The 17,791-nt window shown below is 35.5% G+C and overlaps 1 protein-coding gene across 10 annotated transcripts in view; it reads left to right on the top strand.

Annotated features, from left to right (window-relative positions):
* NEK1 (NIMA related kinase 1) overlaps window positions 1-17,791 on the top strand; it is a 50,483-nt gene that overhangs the window by 4,118 nt on the left and 28,574 nt on the right. For 5 of the 10 annotated variants that reach the window (XR_012835319.1, XM_075751858.1, XM_075751859.1 and 2 more), the window contains exons 4-17: window positions 1,697-1,794; window positions 3,902-3,985; window positions 4,445-4,512; window positions 4,635-4,721; window positions 5,219-5,273; window positions 6,511-6,711; window positions 9,915-9,975; window positions 11,116-11,273; window positions 13,068-13,127; window positions 13,370-13,429; window positions 13,576-13,623; window positions 13,716-13,790; window positions 16,801-16,979; window positions 17,062-17,193. Coding sequence is in view for 9 of the 10 variants with exons in the window: in XM_075751858.1 (XP_075607973.1) it covers window positions 1,697-1,794; window positions 3,902-3,985; window positions 4,445-4,512; window positions 4,635-4,721; window positions 5,219-5,273; window positions 6,511-6,711; window positions 9,915-9,975; window positions 11,116-11,273; window positions 13,068-13,127; window positions 13,370-13,429; window positions 13,576-13,623; window positions 13,716-13,790; window positions 16,801-16,979; window positions 17,062-17,193 (1,366 nt within the window). In the remaining variant the exon portion in view is untranslated. Of the gene's footprint in view, window positions 1-1,696; window positions 1,795-3,901; window positions 3,986-4,420; window positions 4,513-4,634; window positions 4,722-5,218; window positions 5,274-6,510; window positions 6,712-9,914; window positions 9,976-11,115; window positions 11,274-13,067; window positions 13,128-13,369; window positions 13,430-13,575; window positions 13,624-13,715; window positions 13,791-16,800; window positions 16,980-17,061; window positions 17,194-17,791 lie in introns of all 10 variants that reach the window. The other 5 variants (XM_075751863.1, XM_075751862.1, XM_075751865.1 and 2 more) reach the window with 4 other exon arrangements.

Below are 17,791 nucleotides of genomic sequence, written 5' to 3'. Positions count from 1 at the left end.
AAATGAAAGGATTACTTGTTTATCCAGTGTCTTAAGTCTCCTTGGACACTTGTGTATACTCTAATGACTTGAGTGCTTCTATATATTAAATATGAGTATGGGCTAATTTGAGTATTGATAACCCAGCAAGAGCAATTTTATCTAAAAGTCTGTTGTCTGAAAATGCAGTCTTCGGTAATTACAATCATATCATTGTTTTCAGAGCAGGAAAAATAGATGGGACTGTTTGTTTCATCGAGCTTTGAAGGAATGAGAAATGTAATTCCACATTGTTTTCGCAGTGAATGTCTCAGGAGATGAGCAGAACAGATAAAAGATTCCAAAAGCCTATCTTATAGATTAAAATACTATTAAAACTCCTAAATATTATTTGAGATACGGTTTAGGAACACTGCTTTTTTTTCTCCTTTCCTTCTTTTCTCCTGACTTTCATATGTCTTTTGATTGGGGGCTTTTATTTTTTCTATTAATGAAATTATAATTTTGTGCCATAGTCATGTTGCACAGCCATAGTCTTCTAGTTTATAAATCCATGTTTCTGTCTTCTCTGTAATAAAGGTCTGTTCTGTAAGATTTATTTTTTTTTTTCTGAGAAGGTAGATCCTGTAATCTGTAGTTCACAAGACTTCATGTTGCATCTTTATTGTTAAAGCACATTGAGTTTGAACACACTGATTTGGTTTCTAAAAGAGAACTATTTCAGCAACAGGTCTGCAAGAAATCCAGACTCCTTGGATCGTCTTTTAAAATAATACCGATTATAAAGCTTAACCAAGATACAAACAGCTATAAGCACAAAAGAAAAATCCTGGGTTTGATGTTTTGAAAGACAGATTTCAGAAGAATTCTGCAGGAGTGAAATTTAAGCTAATTAGATGATTTAATTAATTTTGACTCTAAATAGAGTTTTTAAGTTCTATGACTAACTCTATCATTAAACAGGAGTTTTTCTTTTGAGCGGCATATGATTGATTTTGTGCGTTTATTCAGCTCTTCTCAAAATCATGCCTAATGTGTACTGTAACTTTTTGTAACTTTGTGTTCTTATGTGTTCATACCTCCTAACAGAAACTTGCATAGAATTTTTGGAAGTCTCCCCAAATTTCATTCAAAAATGAGAAAATAATTGTTTCCATCTGTCATTGTCTGCTGGAAGTTTTATTACTGTTCTTCAGTCTCTGAAATGAACTGTATGTCTGATATGAGAGCTGATTATTGTTGTTTTCTTGCGCTTAGTGCGAGTAGTACCTTGTACAGGTAAAAATCCAAGAAAGAATTAGGCACATAGAGGCAACTACCTGAATTAGAAATTAAGATCTCTATTTTTAGGGTCAGGGATCTATAGGATGTTTGAAAGCAGGTTGAAGAATGGGTTTATATTGCATTAATAAAGCGACAACTTTAATTTCATAGTGTTTTTTAACCCCATTTTTGGGGCATTTGTTCAGCAGATGTCATTTTTTTCACTCCATATCAAAATAGTCTGGTGTTACCAGAAATGGGAAACTTATTGAAACTCAACAAAAGCATTTTTTTCCTGAAGTTTGAAAAAAGGACTAATAAATGATGTATGAAGCTGCATGTGAAAAGGTTAATTTTTTGTTGCTTTTTCTGTGACTGCAGTGAAGATATTTGGAAAGTTATGTTAAAGATGAGTCTTTTTTCTTTTTAAAATACTTTGTGTTTTATTTTACAGAAAATGGCTGTCTCTATATAGTGATGGATTACTGTGAAGGAGGAGACCTATTTAAAAAAATAAATGCTCAGAAAGGAATTTTATTCTCTGAAGATCAGGTAACAGCAAACTGCTGCTGTAGTGTTTTGTTGCATGATACTTTTTCATGAATTTTAAATTATTTTGGTTCAGTTTGGTAGATACGTTGTTTAATCTAAAAGGAGGTTCTCAAATTGTGATTCTTGTTGCCATCAGTCGCAGTAGTATCTTAAAAAAAAAAAGAGAGAAAATGTAGCTGGAAATCCCGGGTATGTTAATTGAGGTTTTGTCTGTGTGTGTAAGATGCTTTAAAAAGAAGTTGGATCTCTTGCAAAGTAAACCAAATCTGAGAAATGAAAAATACTGAAGGACAACATGAATATTTTTAAACCTTTGAATTTTTAAAATTTTTTTTAAGATATAACAGCACAGGATTTTTGGTCTGTAATACTGATTTTCACTTATCAGAAGGATAAAACACCCATACTTTGTAAATATAGTGGTATGAAATATAGGAATGTTTACATCTGTTGTGGTTTAGGCAGCTAAAAACAATGACAGAACCATTCGCTCACTCGCCCCTCCCAGTGGGATGGGGGGAGAGAATTGAAAATGGAAAAGGGAAAAAAACCCAAACAACTCATGGGTTGGGATAAAGACAATTTAATAGGGGAAAAAAAAAGGTAAGAATAATAAAATACACAAAACAAGTGATGAACATCACAATTTCTCACCACCCGAAGTCGATGCTCTGCAAGACCCTGAGTTGCCCCACCTCCCGGCCCACCCCCCTGTTATAAACAGAACATGACATCGTATGGTGTGGAATATCCCGTTGGCCAGTTTGGGTCAGCTGGTTGTGCCCCCTTCCCAGCTTCTTGGGCACCCCCGCCTTCTTGTTGGCAGAGCAGCATGAGAAGCTGAAAAGTCCTTGACTGCTTGGCAACAACTGAAAACATCAGTGTGTTATCAACATTATTCTCATCCTAAATCCAAAACACAGCACTACACCAGCTGCTAGAAGGAAAATTAACTTTGCTAGAAAGAAAATTAACTTTATCCCTGTTAAAACCAGGACAACATAATTCGAAAGTTTATTCTTTCATTAGAAAAAATACTTAATATTGTATTGGAAGTATACCAACAGATTTTCTTTTTCTATGATACTGGTTGTAAAGTCATTTGTACTGTGGGACAATCTGGAATAAATGAGAGGATTTTATATATAGATTTGATTAAGTTAAAATAGATTATGTAGGATTCAATTTTTTAGTTAGAACTGACGTGTATTTCCTTGCTCATAAATTGTTTCTATGCTTTTGTTTCTGCATCCAGTAGGATCTCAATTTACCTGTGGTTGGAAAGGCGTAGTAGTCTATTATGTCTGTTGATGGTATTTAAAATAGGATAATCGTGAACCTTTTGGGATATAATTTGTAAAACTTTTCATTTTTCTAATTTGGGATCACCTTTACAAGAAGAATTTACAATGGAAAAGTGACAACTACACCTTGCATTATACTTAATTTTGACATGTAGGTACCTCAAGTTGGGAATGTGAAACCACTATTCACATGGAAAAGTTCTATCCATTAGTCCCTTTTTATATTGTGGTTTTTACAGCTTTACAAAAAAATGGGTTTTGTTGGCTTGAATGTAATCTTCTAGTTATATGTTGTTTGTTGCTTTTTCTCATTGAAAGCTGCTTTGTTCTATTATTCTTTTTAAGGTAAAATACATAAAATTACTGGATGATAAAATAAGTGTTTCTGTAAACATCAGTATGGCTTTTTAGGACTCTTGGTTGATTCACTGACTTCAAGACGACTTGTATTGGTTACAGCAGAAGTACAATATTTGAGAAGCAAGTCCCATGTCTTAACTTTTTAGCCAATCAAATTCCTATTGCAGACTTTTGTAAGCTTTGTAGTATGCAAGAAAACTAGTAGTCTCAGACTTAGTATCCAATTTGGGTAATAGGCACGTTTCATTAAAAAGTCTGCATTATAGTGACAGTACTATTACATTTTTAATTATTCTATGGTATAAATGAAGACAGGTTTGTGGGAAGAGGGTAAAATCCTGAGTTATAATTATAAAACTGATTTGATAATATCTTCAGTTATGTAACTGCAGAAGCTTTCAGGTAAATAATGATGCTGATGTTGCATTTTCTTTTATGCATAGATTCTGGATTGGTTTGTACAAATCTGTTTAGCACTAAAACATATACATGATAGAAAAATCTTGCATCGGGACATAAAGTCACAGGTATGTAGGTAATTATTTTTAAACTGAATTTACTTCCAAAGTGTTTACATTCATATCTTGCTACTGTAAGTTGGCAAATTACAGAAAATAGTCTTTTTATGTAAACACTTCTAATACTGGAAACACTTATTTCTTCAGAATTGTCTGGAAGAGGTTAATATGATATTTGTACAAGCAGATGAGGCTATTTGATGAAGGTACTTCGGTATTACTCATATATTTACATGTGGGGACGGAAAAGATAATATTTTATAATGTGTAATAGTGTTTTCTTTAATTTTGATGAAGTAGGACTAGAATAGGTGTGGCGTTTCATAGTAGTCAATAACACTACTGCTAGTGACTTCACAGTGATTGAATGGTAGAAAACTTTATTCTTCCCAAAACACGTTGAGAATAAAAAGTGTGCAATTGTATGAATGTTTTAATTAACAGCCTTCTTAAAATTTCTATATCAAGAATATATTTTTAACCAAAGATGGAACAATACAGCTGGGAGATTTTGGGATCGCCAGAGTTCTTAACAGGTAATTAATTTTTGATGCTGTTTTCTCTGACTTAATCTAAATCGCTTTGATCTAGGAGAACACAATCTGTGCACTTCATGGAGTTAACTAGTTAACATTTATTCTTATTTTTTTTTCCTTAGTACTGCTGAGTTGGCTCGCACTTGCATAGGAACACCATACTATTTGTCGCCTGAAATATGTCAGAACAAACCTTACAACAATAAAAGGTACAAGTAAGATTTTATTAAATATTTTTGATAAGGAGAAGAAAGTGAGTTCTTTAGAAATCTAAAGCTGTTCTAATCATGTGATGGTGAACGGCTGTTAGTTCCTCTCTTACCCGAGAAGGCACTGTGCAAGTGGTACCTTAGTAGGTCTGTGCAGTACAAAGCAATGTGAACTTGAGTTCTGGATCTAGCTGTGTTCTTAATTATGGCTCTACTTTTGCCTATCTGCACACTAGTTGTACTGCCTTAATTTATGCAGTATGAATGTGAAACCATGTTAAGGATGAAATCAGAAACACAGTAATTGGATTCTCTAAGCACATGCATAGATAGGTGGCACAGCTTGCTTCAGATAATGAAGTCATACAGATACAGAGCTTGTACGTACTCAAAATACAACATTTTCTTTTCTTTTTCAAAGATAGAATTCACAGATGTAAGTTACTTGGCAATGTTACACCTAGAACTAATTCTTAAGTATGTTCTCTTTGATTTAGTGATATCTGGGCCCTTGGTTGTGTTCTCTATGAAATGTGCACACTTAAACATGCAGTGAGTAGAAACTTCTTATTTCTTTAAAAGAATAGTGATTTCAAACAGATTTTTCCTGATTTTATGCAAATGTGTTACAGTTGATGAAAAGCTTTCATAATGACTGTTTAAAATTATCTTCAACATTTTAATCTCCTCTTCCTATACCGACCAACGTTTTCCATCTGTGTTTTGGTTCACGCCAATCTCTCCAGAAATCTTAGCATTGTGTATTTTGTTTTCAGCATAGGTTTTAAATGAACTGTGTTAGCTGAAAAATTTGTTAGGTGCTGTAACAAACGATACTGTGAACGGTGTTCCTTTCTTTTCAAAAACTTGACATTTTCATTGAAAGTCTGAATTTGGACTGTCGGCTTTTTTGCAGATGAATTAATGCATTTCTACTTAAATAGTTTTTTCACCTAGGGACTTTTTTCTAAGAGTTGCCTTTTTGTGTGCTGCTCTGAAGAATACATCTTTATCATCCATTTTCTGGTTAGGAAGGGCAGAAAAAACAGTTTTTGTCTTGTTTTGGTTGTGGTATTTTGGTTTTAAATAGCTTTTTTATTAAAAGAAAAAAGATGAAAACACGAAAATCAGAAGAAAAATTTCACGGGATAAGGATTTCGTTTCAAGTTTTTCTGATTTCGTATTGTTTGTTTTTTTCTGTGGCAGCAATGCTGTCAATGTTGCCTTTCTGAGAATTGATGGCAATAGGTTGTTTTCTGTGAGCTGGGTGATACGTACTGGTTTCTTTTTATTGTACAAAGGAATTGAAATGGTGTGCTTTGCTTCCTGAGCTTGAGCTGAAGTCTAAGCATTCCTTTAGATTTTACACTGAATGAGTGTGAATGTTTTACATGCTTTCATTTGAAATGTGGCTTTGCTAAAAAGGGCAGAAGGCACGTGGTGGCTGAAAGTGTTTGGGAGATGAGATCAAGCAGATAATTACATAATTATTTTATCCTTAATTATATATCATTGTCAGTCTAGATCTGGAGGGAAATAATTATTTGTTAGCCAAATTTGTATTCTATAGTATGAAATATGTGTATTATGATGTATTTATAATCAGAACACTTGGCAGCAGATAATTTTAAACTGTTGATGGCCTTCAAAATTTGTTTCGGTATGTTGAGGCAAGGGAAGATGTAGTGTTCTTTTGTTTTCCTCTTCATCTTTATGTGCAGCCTTACATGTGGACAGACAGTGACAGTAGGTAATAAGTAGTAATTGTTTTCTTTCTTGTGTGATACAGTTTGAAGCTGGTAACATGAAGAACTTGGTACTGAAGATAATCTCTGGACCTTTTCCTCCTGTTTCTATGCATTACTCCTATGACCTACGTAATCTGCTGTCACAGTTGTTTAAAAGAAATCCTAGGAATAGACCATCAGTAAACTCCATATTGGAGAAAAGCTTTATAGCCAAACGTGTTGAAAAATTTCTCACACCACAGGTATGGAGTTAGTTTTAATTCTAATTTTGCTGAAAACGTCATAGGACTTTTTCTTTAATGTTAATATACAACATGAGAAATTGGAGTAATGGTATTCCCTAGAGCTTTTATAGAGACACTTTCAGTTGAGGAAAAAAGAGTTTTACTATGAACTGTAAAGAAACATCTCAAATTACTTAAGTATTTGGTAGTTTCTACAAACAACTTTAAATTGGCATTTTGTTAAGTGCATTATTTTGTGTGGTTTTTTATATAGTGAGAAATTGAGTGAGACATTGATTTGTTTAGAAATGCATTTTTTCATAAAATGGTGCTCTCAATGACTTCAGCATTGCTGCTTTATCATAATTTCTTCAATCCATTTTTGTTTGGAATTTGGAATGGCCTGAAAGTATATTCTGTGAAATATTGTGAAGTAACCTAATCTTTAAATTTCATGATGTTTAAACATATCACGTGTATATAACCTCAAAGAAGTTGCTCACTATTCTGTTTAGAATCTGTTGACATCATTTTACATCTATTGATGTCCTTTTAATATAAATCTAATCAAAAGAGTTCAAGATTAACAAGTGAATAATAGTACTGATACGAAGTAAATAAATACAGACAGAGAAGGGACATGGAGATAATGAATGCAAAAGGAAACCTTACTAAGTATAAGGAATTCTAATGGATACTAGCTCACAAGTAAAGAAATTTCATGAGAAGGTCAGATATAATTGGAATTTCAATTGTATATGAAATAGGCTTTCAACTAATAATAGTTCAAATTAAAGTCCCAATGAAAGGTAAGATTTAGAAGTCTTACAGATAAGTTTGTTCTTTTACATCAGTAATAGTTCATTCTGATTTTATTTCCAGTAGCTAGAATGGATATGAAATTTTTATTTGGAGTATGTTAGGCAAAGTATAATTAGTAAGAGACTACTACCAGATGAAGATACTAATTTCTCCTAGATTGAGTATGAATACTTGCACGCAGTTTTTCCAACTGAATCACTAACATGTTTGACTTAGAGATGCTACCTAATCTGGAAAACAGCAAAAAACCCCAGACCCAGAAAGCACCTTTTACTAAATGTATCAATCACTTGTATATTCATATTCAGCCAGAGGCAGTCATTCTGTGGCACAGCCCTAATGCCTGTTTTCTTTCTGTTTCATCCATGGCTAATTCCATGGCTAATGCTGTTGTCTTCTGCTTTTCTTAGTCTAAGCTTAAGAGATCTTCCATAATTGACATCTTCAACATATTGCAACTACTGCTGAAATCCTTCTCTTAAATGACAGGAAATCAGTCTTCCAGTTTTACATAAATTCTTTCTTATTTTTTGTAGTTACTAAGTTACGGAAAGAGTGAATCTAAATTAGCATCAATTTAAAAAAAAAAAGGGGAGGGCTTTTTGAAAGGTACTGAAGAGTCATGTTTCTTTTCTGTCAGTAGTTGTGTTATCATGGAAACATCACATGTCAGTTGTTACAGCTTACCACCCAAACTAAAGCTTCAACATTAGTTGCCATTAGTAGGAGACCGTTCTCATGTGTGACTTCTTGCTTATAGAATTTTTTAATGACAGACTGTACAGGTTAAAAAGTTTCTCTGCCATTGTGTGCAGAGTCCTACGTTCTGCACTCCCCCCCGCCCCGTTTTAACTCCTCAGCATCCATTGTAACTGACTGGTAGCCTCTAAGCAAATCAAAATAATCTGAATATGTCAAGATTCTATAAAGACTATTCCTTAAAACCTTGTGATTTAGTGACTATTGAGTTAACATTGTTGTCAGTTGTCAGAATGTTAAGTAACACGTTCCTGGCATGCTCCGTCTCTAGAAAGGTGGTCTGTAGTATGGCCACTATTTGTCTGCAAGTAGCTCTACTGTTGTAAAAAGTACCTTTGCAGTTCCCATCCTTTGAATGTTCTGTGTTGGTAGCACCAGTTGCCGCACTCAGATTCAGCAAGAAGTGTGAGAGCAGGCTGTTAGAAAATGAGAACATGGTGCTGGCTCTGCTAAAAGTCAAGTCTCCCTCCATATCCTGTGGGCAGTCAACACTGGCCATAAACAGTGCCTGGTGAGGTGTATGAGAACGAGGCAAACCTACATGACATTACCCTGTAATAGTCTCCCAGCCTTCATCCTTTGTTGTCTCAATTGCATCAGCTCAGGAAGCATCATCTTTGATATTTAGTCATCCTCAATAGATTTCTCATCCATAGCTTATCTGATTTCTCCATGAACCTGTGTATAATCAGTAAGAAATTTCAAAGGTCTGCTACTTGTTGCAGAAAGCATCACCTTTGTTTATTCTAAACCTTCCTCCTTGTGTGCAATGGTAACTCTCTTCTTATGTTGGTATTATCATTTGCTGACCTTGTGTGTTTCTCTGCTTTCTCTGCAAAATCACGTGGTATTCTAGACCTGTGACATTACATCTCAGTCATCTTTTTATAGGCTGAAGAGAAAGCTTATTTATTCTTCGTACGGAAACTTTTCAACACTTTTAATTATCCTTGCTGTTCTTCTTTGAACCTTTTTTGGTTTTACTTCATAGTTTTTGAAGTGTTGAGTTCAAAACTGCATACAGTATTCATTATGATGTGAGATGATGGCCTATTCATGTTTGAATGTTCTTTGTCTAGACTCCAAATTATTTTTTTTACTCCAGTAAGGCTGTTTTCCACATTTCATTATGCTAATTTGATATGCCTGACAGCACACAGTGTATGTCATTCCTAGATATCCACATATGTAGTCATCTTCCCATCTTGAAAAGAAAAAGCTGCAAATATTGCTAAAGGACTGTTTTTTGACACAAGCTGGCTGAGCATTTGAAGTGAAATTTGGCAACTATACAGAAATCTAAGATGAGCTATGCATAAAACAGTGTTGATGCTCACGTTAAAATTCTTCTAGATTCTTAGCTAGTTCGTAAACAAGGTAACATGTGCCACCCAGGAGTCAGACTAATTGCTTTTTTAAGACTATTTGAGTAGTTATGCCGATAATATTTGAAAATACATAATCCAGCTTCATATTAATGTTAGTGCCACTAAATTGAATACATAAAGTTGAGTATTCATTTAAATTAATTCTTAAATACTATTAATTAGATGCTTAGTGGGAGCGGCACACTTCTCTGAAAAGTTCTTTTTAGCTTCATACATAAATACTGTTGGCTAACTTTTCAACTTTTTCTTTAGCTTATTGCAGAAGAATTCAATCACAAAATCTTCCAGAAGTTTGGACCACATGCTGCACCAGGTAATTAAGTGTGTAAAGTGCTTTTGCTTTCAGCTCTGGCAAGGTAGTGTATGTAGCTTTGTTCTTTTATTGGTTTTGGTGTGTCCTTATACCTGACTCCAGAAGTTTCAGGAAAAGAGAGGGAAGCAATTTTCCCCTCTCCTTGGGGAGCTGGATCTGTGTAGGATAGAAATGATGCAAGTATGAACTATGGTCCTGTAGTATTTTAGGTGTACTTTTTCCTCCTGCAGTATGCTATGCTTCCAAAATGTAAGGAGACAGTGAAGACTGCAAATACTGGAAATAATTTATAAGTTATTATTGTACAATTTTTTTTTTCCCTTACTAATGACAAATGGATAATGAGAAATACCATTTCTTGTAAAAACGTGGGAGGTTTTGTTAGATATTCCAATATTAAGCCCTGACTTCAGCCCAAAGCAGTAGAATTTGTACTAGCAGTAGCAAATTAGATTGTGTTTCACTTGGTCAAGATGGTCCTACCTTACTTCATTTTCCTGCATTATTTTACACTTTTTTTCCTAGATGTTCTTCCCTTTTCTTTATTTCACTTCCTTGTAATTTGAAGCTGTGGCAAGTGCTTTGGTGTGTTTTGATAGTGTTAAGTGTTTCACTGCTGTCCCGCTATTCTGTAGTAAGAGAGCCCTGCTAGCACAGAATCAAATCCACAATATTGGCATATTTTCAAGAACTCTATGGGGAAAACAATATCCCTGAAGGCCATGGAAGCTCTTCCAGAACTCATCTTCTGCTGACATAAGTGTTGCAAGTTGCTGTCCAGTGTCATTAGTAGAGGGAGGCCTGTCTCTCCATTCCATTAGGAAAACTTTTCCCTGTGTCCACGACAACTGGATAATAAAGCATGGCAGCTGAAATAAGCTTCAGTTCTCTAGTTTAAAGTGAAGTGTTGAGAGTGAAAAGTTCTGGGATTGTGTTCTGCTGTTTCTTATCACGCATGAAATTTAGACAAGCTGTTTTGGACAACTGGGTATGTTGCACTTATGCATCAGCTCATGAGAATGATATGTTAGTAGTTCACTCATTTTCCTCTAGCTTTGCTGTTCCAAGACCTTGGGAAAGGGAAATATGGTACACTGGCCAGCCTGAATAGCTGTAAAACAGGGGTTTTTTTCTTTTTAGCTAAAAGACCAGCTCAAGAACAAATACTGACTTCAGTTGCACCAGCTCAGAAAATTACTAAACCTGCTGCAAAATATGGAGTGCCTTTAGTGATCAGGAAATCTTGTGATGCACCTAAAAAGCCTAATGAGAAGAAGCCATTGGCTAAATCTAGACAGGTAAGAAGCTAAGTTACTTAAATTTAACTGTTTTGCTCATACCTTATTTAAATGCTATGAAAATCTATGCATTCCTTTTCAAAATGTCTTTTATGTGGACACAAGTATCTGCAGATAAAGTAGTACTAGTTTAGATGCTTGGCTTGCTTCATTATTGATTTTTTAGTTTAGTTGGTTTTAATATAATGATTTTTTGGAGACTGCTACCTTAGGTTTAGGTTTTAATTCCACTGCTAAATTAGATGTGCTTTGCATGTTTTCAGTTCCTTTGTTGGTGTTGACCACTCTTAGAAACATTGGAAGTCTGTCAGGTATACCAAGATCATCGACACTGGATAAGAATCTTTGCATCTTTCTTCCTTGTTCAAAAATAATCTCAAATTTTCAAAACATAGAAAAGGGTTTTTTTAGTCATTTTCTAAAGTGTTGTCAGCCAGAGAAATTGTGTAATTGGAAGACGAGCTTCCCAGACTTAATTCCATGAGCTAATGAGAAATAGTCGTCTGTATGACTTCATACAGTACTTCTGATCTTTCTTCCAGTCATCTTCTCTGTACTTCTTATTATGTGAAATTCTTTTTTAGGTGGATAGAAAATTATCCCTGAGATATAACTTATCCTTGAGGTTCAAAAGTTATCAGAAGTTTAAGGAAATACTCATTGATCATGCAAGCCTTGTTGGCTGATGATACACAGTTTGAAAAAGAGAGCAAGAAGAAGGGAACACACAGACTGCTTGTGTGTCCTTATGAGATCATGAGGTTTTTGTGTTTTAAGGCTGGTTGTATGACCATTTGCTAATCTGTTGCTCTTTATAATCACTTTCACCAGCCAATGCCGATCCAGCTTGCAGAGAGGCTCAAAGTGGCAGGGAAGTATTCTCTTGCTGCATGTAAGGAGTCAGTAACGCTGCAATTTTAAGACATATTCGTTGCGTGGATTGTACCTAGAGATAAGGGATAAGATGTAGAATAGAAACAATGGCTACAGTGTAATGTACATTTTTTTTCTCTTTGCTGTTGTTCCAGGGTAGTCTGAGCTTGCAGCTCTCAACTGACTTCTCAGAGGAGCATGTTATCATCATCTCCTTTGTTTAGTGGTATTACATTAACTCACTGTAGTTGAACTACATTGACTTAAGTCTCTAACGGTTTCCGTCTTCTGAAGTACTTGATTTTAAAGTAGTCATTTGATAGGATTTTACATGGTCAAAAGAAAATACTATGAAGCTCTCTGTGTTCTAGTATGATCAGAAAAAAATATGCTTTAAAAGTAACCATCACTTTTTTGGGGAAGGCTGGAGCGAGCAGCATGGTTTATTACATATAGGAGCTTCTTTACCAGGTATTCAATAGTGGCTGCATTGTCCTCTTCCATAGGTAACAAGAACCTTGGTTAGAGTTACCCGAGTGAAAGAGCCTAAGGCTAACCTAATAAAACTGTTCTCCAAATAAAAGAGAATCTTAATATCTGGGGACCCTCAAATACTTATAATAGGAACAGATTGTAATGCAGAATGGTGTTGCCAGAGAAGAAAAATTAAGACAAAACAGATTTTAAAATTACTGCCTTCAGTTTTCAGACAGTGCTTTTAATAGAGGATGAACAACTACAATAGCATTTAGTCCTAGATCCTAGCAGTGCTTTTCATTTAAAACCTCTTGAGTAATTAATTATTTTAAACCACATTTTCACCTACTAAGTTGTGGGTTTAAGATTTTTCTTTTTCTGATTAGAATTTTTCTCTCACTTTAGCATTATGGTATCTAATTTGAAGTTTCACCTTTTATCCAGGCCTTTCCAACTCCAGTGAAGAAAATGAATCCAGGAGAAGAAAGGAGGAAAATGTTTGAGGTATCATGAAATCATCTGTTAATTTTCAAACTAAGCAAAAGCTAGGTGCAGAACAAGAATGACAAAATAAAACCTTCAAACCTTTCCTCCTTATCTTTTTTCCCAAACATTATGTAACAGTGCTTTTTAATTATTTTATTTTTTTTAATCTTCGTGGACATACACCAGCAACTGGAGCACTAACCTAACTTGGCAGAATAATGGCTCAGTAATAAATACCAAATTATATGTTTATTTTTCAGGAACCTTCAAAAAAGAAAAGGTTAGAATTGCCTGAAAGAGAAAAACGCCAAAGAGATCAGGTAGACAAGATTCTTGAGACTTTCTTTTTCCATCCATCATAACTTTAATGAAATATCTTGTGGTGTGGTGTGTTGTATGTTGCATAAGAATACGGAGTAGTTCAATTTCCCAGTTACTAAACATGTTTAATCCTTACACGTTGCAGATGAGTTTGCTGAAGGCAGATGAAATTAGAAGATTGGAAAAAGAAAGGGTAAAATACGTTTAAAATGTGTTAATAGTGAAGTTCAGTTTTTACCTAGTGATTCCTTGAATTATGTTTTCCTGTATTGTTTTCTCCTTCAGATGGAACGAATAAACAGAGCCAGGGAACAAGGATGGAGGAATGTGCTTGGTTCAGGTGGAAGTGGTGATGTTAAGGTTGGCAGCAGATGCAGAAATGTGGTGTAGTCTGTTCCCCCACCTTTGGTTATCTGGCATGGTCTTCTCTTTTCAGAAAGATCTGCTCTTGCAGGTCAACTCTTGGGGCTGCCCATTGTTAATCTATGGTTAATTTAAGAAAAATGTTATAACAAACTCTCTTCCCTGGCTTTTTGGAGATCATATGCAACTTTCATTTTTTAATACTTAATAAATTTCTGAATCTCTTCTCTTTCTGCCAGTAATGGTTTTCATGCACCACTTTTTTTTTTCCGCTCCTGCTTTTGCTACTTTTCCTGTGCTGAATCTATGCATGAACAGCTTCTTTCACATTCAAGTTTGTTCTTGAATTCTTTTGTTGAAATCTTTTTCCAGGTTCTCCTATTATGATAGTGGACTTCTTCCCCAGTATTAAACACCTGCTTCTAAGTGTGCTTTGTTATTTAGCATGTTTATATACACTGATAAGTTGTTCAGGAGGGGGGTGAAATATCCTGAGTAAATCTAACTATTTTTTTCTGAAAACAGTAAATTCTTTAGTCATTCACTTTCTTACAGAATTTAATCTGATTCCTGTGACAGTTTCTTTTTGCGTGTTTGTGTGTGTCATAGTTTCATGGAAACACAACTGTTCTGGGAAGTAGGCTCATGAAGTTATTTGAATAAAGGTCTGGGTACTTTCACGAGACAGAGCTAGTGCAGGAATTTAAGTATTGCTCTGGTGCAAATCTATTTGACGGTAGAAAATAGATTAAAACACAGCTATTTGTTGTGGTGATAGTGAGTCGTACAAAAATACTTGGCCTAAACATGTTTAGTAGGATTTTTGTAAACAAGCTCTGACTGGGCAGTAGAGTCAAAAGAATAGAGATTTTATTTTCTGTTCCTTGTACAAGAATATGAGGAATACACAAGCACATCATCAGGCTTCAGTAGCTGCTTATGAAGTATATTATTTCAAAATAGACATCATCTTTGATGTGCGCCACACATCATATAAATAAAGCTTAAATATAAAAGCAAACTTAAACATACCAGACTTTAAAAACTACCAGGTGCTGATTTAATGGTAAAATCAAAAAAACATCATTTGGTTCCTGTGCCGTCCTTCTCTCTCTGTCTCTCAAGGTGAAACTGGCAGGCACCAATGCAAGCTTCCATACCACACAATATATCAACATTGTCGCTTTTAGATCAGAGCTATGTATGTTCCTGAAAACAATCGTGTTTCTGATTAACTTCTTGAGAATTTTCTTGCAAGATCCTTATACATTGCAAGCGTATAAAGTGTTCTGTTGTAGCTACAGCTGCATCGTTATCAGTATTCTCAGTCATCTACGGAAACAGGTTCAGTGGCTGTGTGTATTTTCACTAAGTGTCACTGGTGTAAAATGTCATGGCAGATATGCTTTAAAATTCACTGAAATGTCTTCCCCAGATTGGATAGTTTAGTACAAATCTTACTGCAGGCTGCCAGGTTATCATTGCTCCAGGTTTCCATATGCTATTATAGTATTCTTGACTTCATTATCCCTCTCCTTTCTCCAACATGAAAACAGTGTATCCAGCAACTCCCTGTCGAATAGCATTGCTCAAGCTTTCCCATAGTGCTCTTTTGAAGGCACAGCAGGGTCATGCTCTGCATGATTTTATCCTCCTATTGTCTTTTGGGGTTGGTTGCTGGCGCCTGTTTCTGAGGGAAAGTAGGGAAAGAGGTGGCAAGGATTTGGCTTTGGATTTGTGGTTCTAGCAGGGGCTGTAACTGTTCTGCAGACTGTTGTTGAGCACCTGCTTCATAGCATTTGCCTGGAGATTGATCATACTATTTCTTTAGATAATCCTTTTGAAAACTGAGCTCTAATAGTGATAGGCGAACCCTTGAATAGTGTCTAAAGCAAGTCTTTGCCTTCTATTTGTAGAAACTATATTCTTGTATAGTAAATTATTTTTATGCAGGTGAACAGCGTACCTGCATATTCCTTTGAATGCCTGGATAAATCTTTCGGTTAACATTCTATCATATGGATTATGGGGAGCTATTGATGGCTGTTGAGCAAGTGAAACTCAGAATGTGAGCTAAATTCCATTGTCAAATATAATCTGTTCAAGAACTTCTAAGTAGGCAACCTTAAACCTGTCACATCTGCACTCACCTATTTGAATTTATTTAAAATACTTAAGACCACTCCGGAAGGAACATTGACAGTATTGTTAAAACAAATTCATACGCTACCGTGGGCTATTTTGACTGGTTCCCCCAGGTGTAAAGGGAACATTTTTATGCATGTGCTGACAACCTTAACCTTGTTTTGCCAGTTTCACATTTTCTGCATCCATCCTTGGCTACTACTGTACACAGCTGCTTGCAACATTTCTTTTTTTATTGTTTTCCCCTGAAGGTTCTCTAATTCTTTGAGAATGACAGAGATAATTCTCATAGAACAATAGCTTGTGGTAGATGCTCCCCTGATCTGAGCTGTAGTAGGGAAGCATCTCATTTCTGGTGATGAAACCAAATTACAAGTTGGTAACAATGGGGATTCTCAGATAAATCTGCACTTAATGCCGTTCAGCAACTTAAGGAGTGTACTTAACTGTTTCCAGCTTCATGAAAAAATGGGTGTTTGGCTACAAATCACTTATTAGTACTTCAGTTAGTACAGTATCACTTTCAGCTTTTGTGCTAAAACTTTGTTGGCGTGTAGAACATCTATCTCCAATTACACTTCCATGGATTTGTTACCAATTACTTCCAAAATGTGACAGATGTCTCCTGTTATCAGAGGGAGGTAAAATGCTGTGTTATCTAGAATGCTAACAGAAAAAGAAGTTTTAAATTTATCTATCTTGTAGTTCATTAAAATAGGGGCATGCCAGGAATAGAACTAGAACCAATTCAGACAATGTTGCAGGACATATTAATGCTTTTATTCTACTGAAGAGGTGAAAATTGGAAGGGCTTGTTAAAAGCAGTGTTTGAGATTTTCACCCTACCCCTTCTGATTTCCAGGCACCGTATTATGGTGGCGGAGGTGGTGTTGGTCCTTTTCCCGTGTCTTCCAGAGGACAATATGAACACTATCATGCTATTTTTGACCAGATGCAACAGCAAAAGGAAAACATTAGAGTAGCTGAAGAGAGGGAAGCCAAACTGAGGGCGAAAGTACAAGGCCGAGAAGTTGTTGAAAGGTATGGCTACCTTCCATTAGAAGCTGCATGTGGTCTGTTTTAGATGAGAGTAATGAAAATTACTGTACATATTTATCTACAGAGGAATTCCACCTGGAATACGTCCAGGAGTTCCTAAGGGGCCTGCAGGTCATCACCATTTACCTGATGCTGGTGCAGTTAGGAAAAAAATGAAAAGATTGAAGGAGGTGTCTAAACAAGCCAATGCAAACAGGTTGGACTATGATAATCCATAAATCTGTCCCTACGTGTTAGATTCTTGTTCTGTGTCTCGTTTCATTTAGTAGTTGGACATGTCTCAAAATCACTTTTATCCATTGGTACTGTGCTGTCTGTTTGTGTGTTAGCCCCTTGCAGACCACAATTCTTTTAGAACCAATGGAAACTTTGGCTTCCCCAATAGTGGAAAAAATGGATTACTAACAACTGTAATGCAACTAGATTTCAGCCAAAATTCTTGGCTTAATGCAGTTGCAGATAACATTATAAGCCTCCTCCTTTGCTTTTTTCATAGTTCTACTTTTTGTGTTACCTGCCAAGATGCTTTCTTCTCCTCTCATCTCATTCTGACTGCCTTCTCTACATCTCAGTGTTTGACCCTCTAGTGTAGGAGAGCGTATAGAATGCTCCCAGAATTGTTAGCTCCTGTTTATTGATCAGTGGAAAACTTCTAGGAGCTTTCTTCGTCAAGATGCGAATGCCAGGTGTTGTCATGGTGCACAACTTCTAATTTGGTGGTGCTTGTTCTTTGCAGTTACTAGAAGCTGAGTATTTTATATATAAAAGGATTGTAAATAACTATTGATTTATAT

Source organism: Balearica regulorum, chromosome 4, assembly GCF_011004875.1.
Source record: "Balearica regulorum gibbericeps isolate bBalReg1 chromosome 4, bBalReg1.pri, whole genome shotgun sequence".
Lineage (NCBI taxonomy): Eukaryota > Metazoa > Chordata > Aves > Gruiformes > Gruidae > Balearica > Balearica regulorum.
The sequence above is the reverse complement of the archived record's forward strand: the minus strand, read 5'-3'. Positions and strand labels throughout refer to the sequence as shown.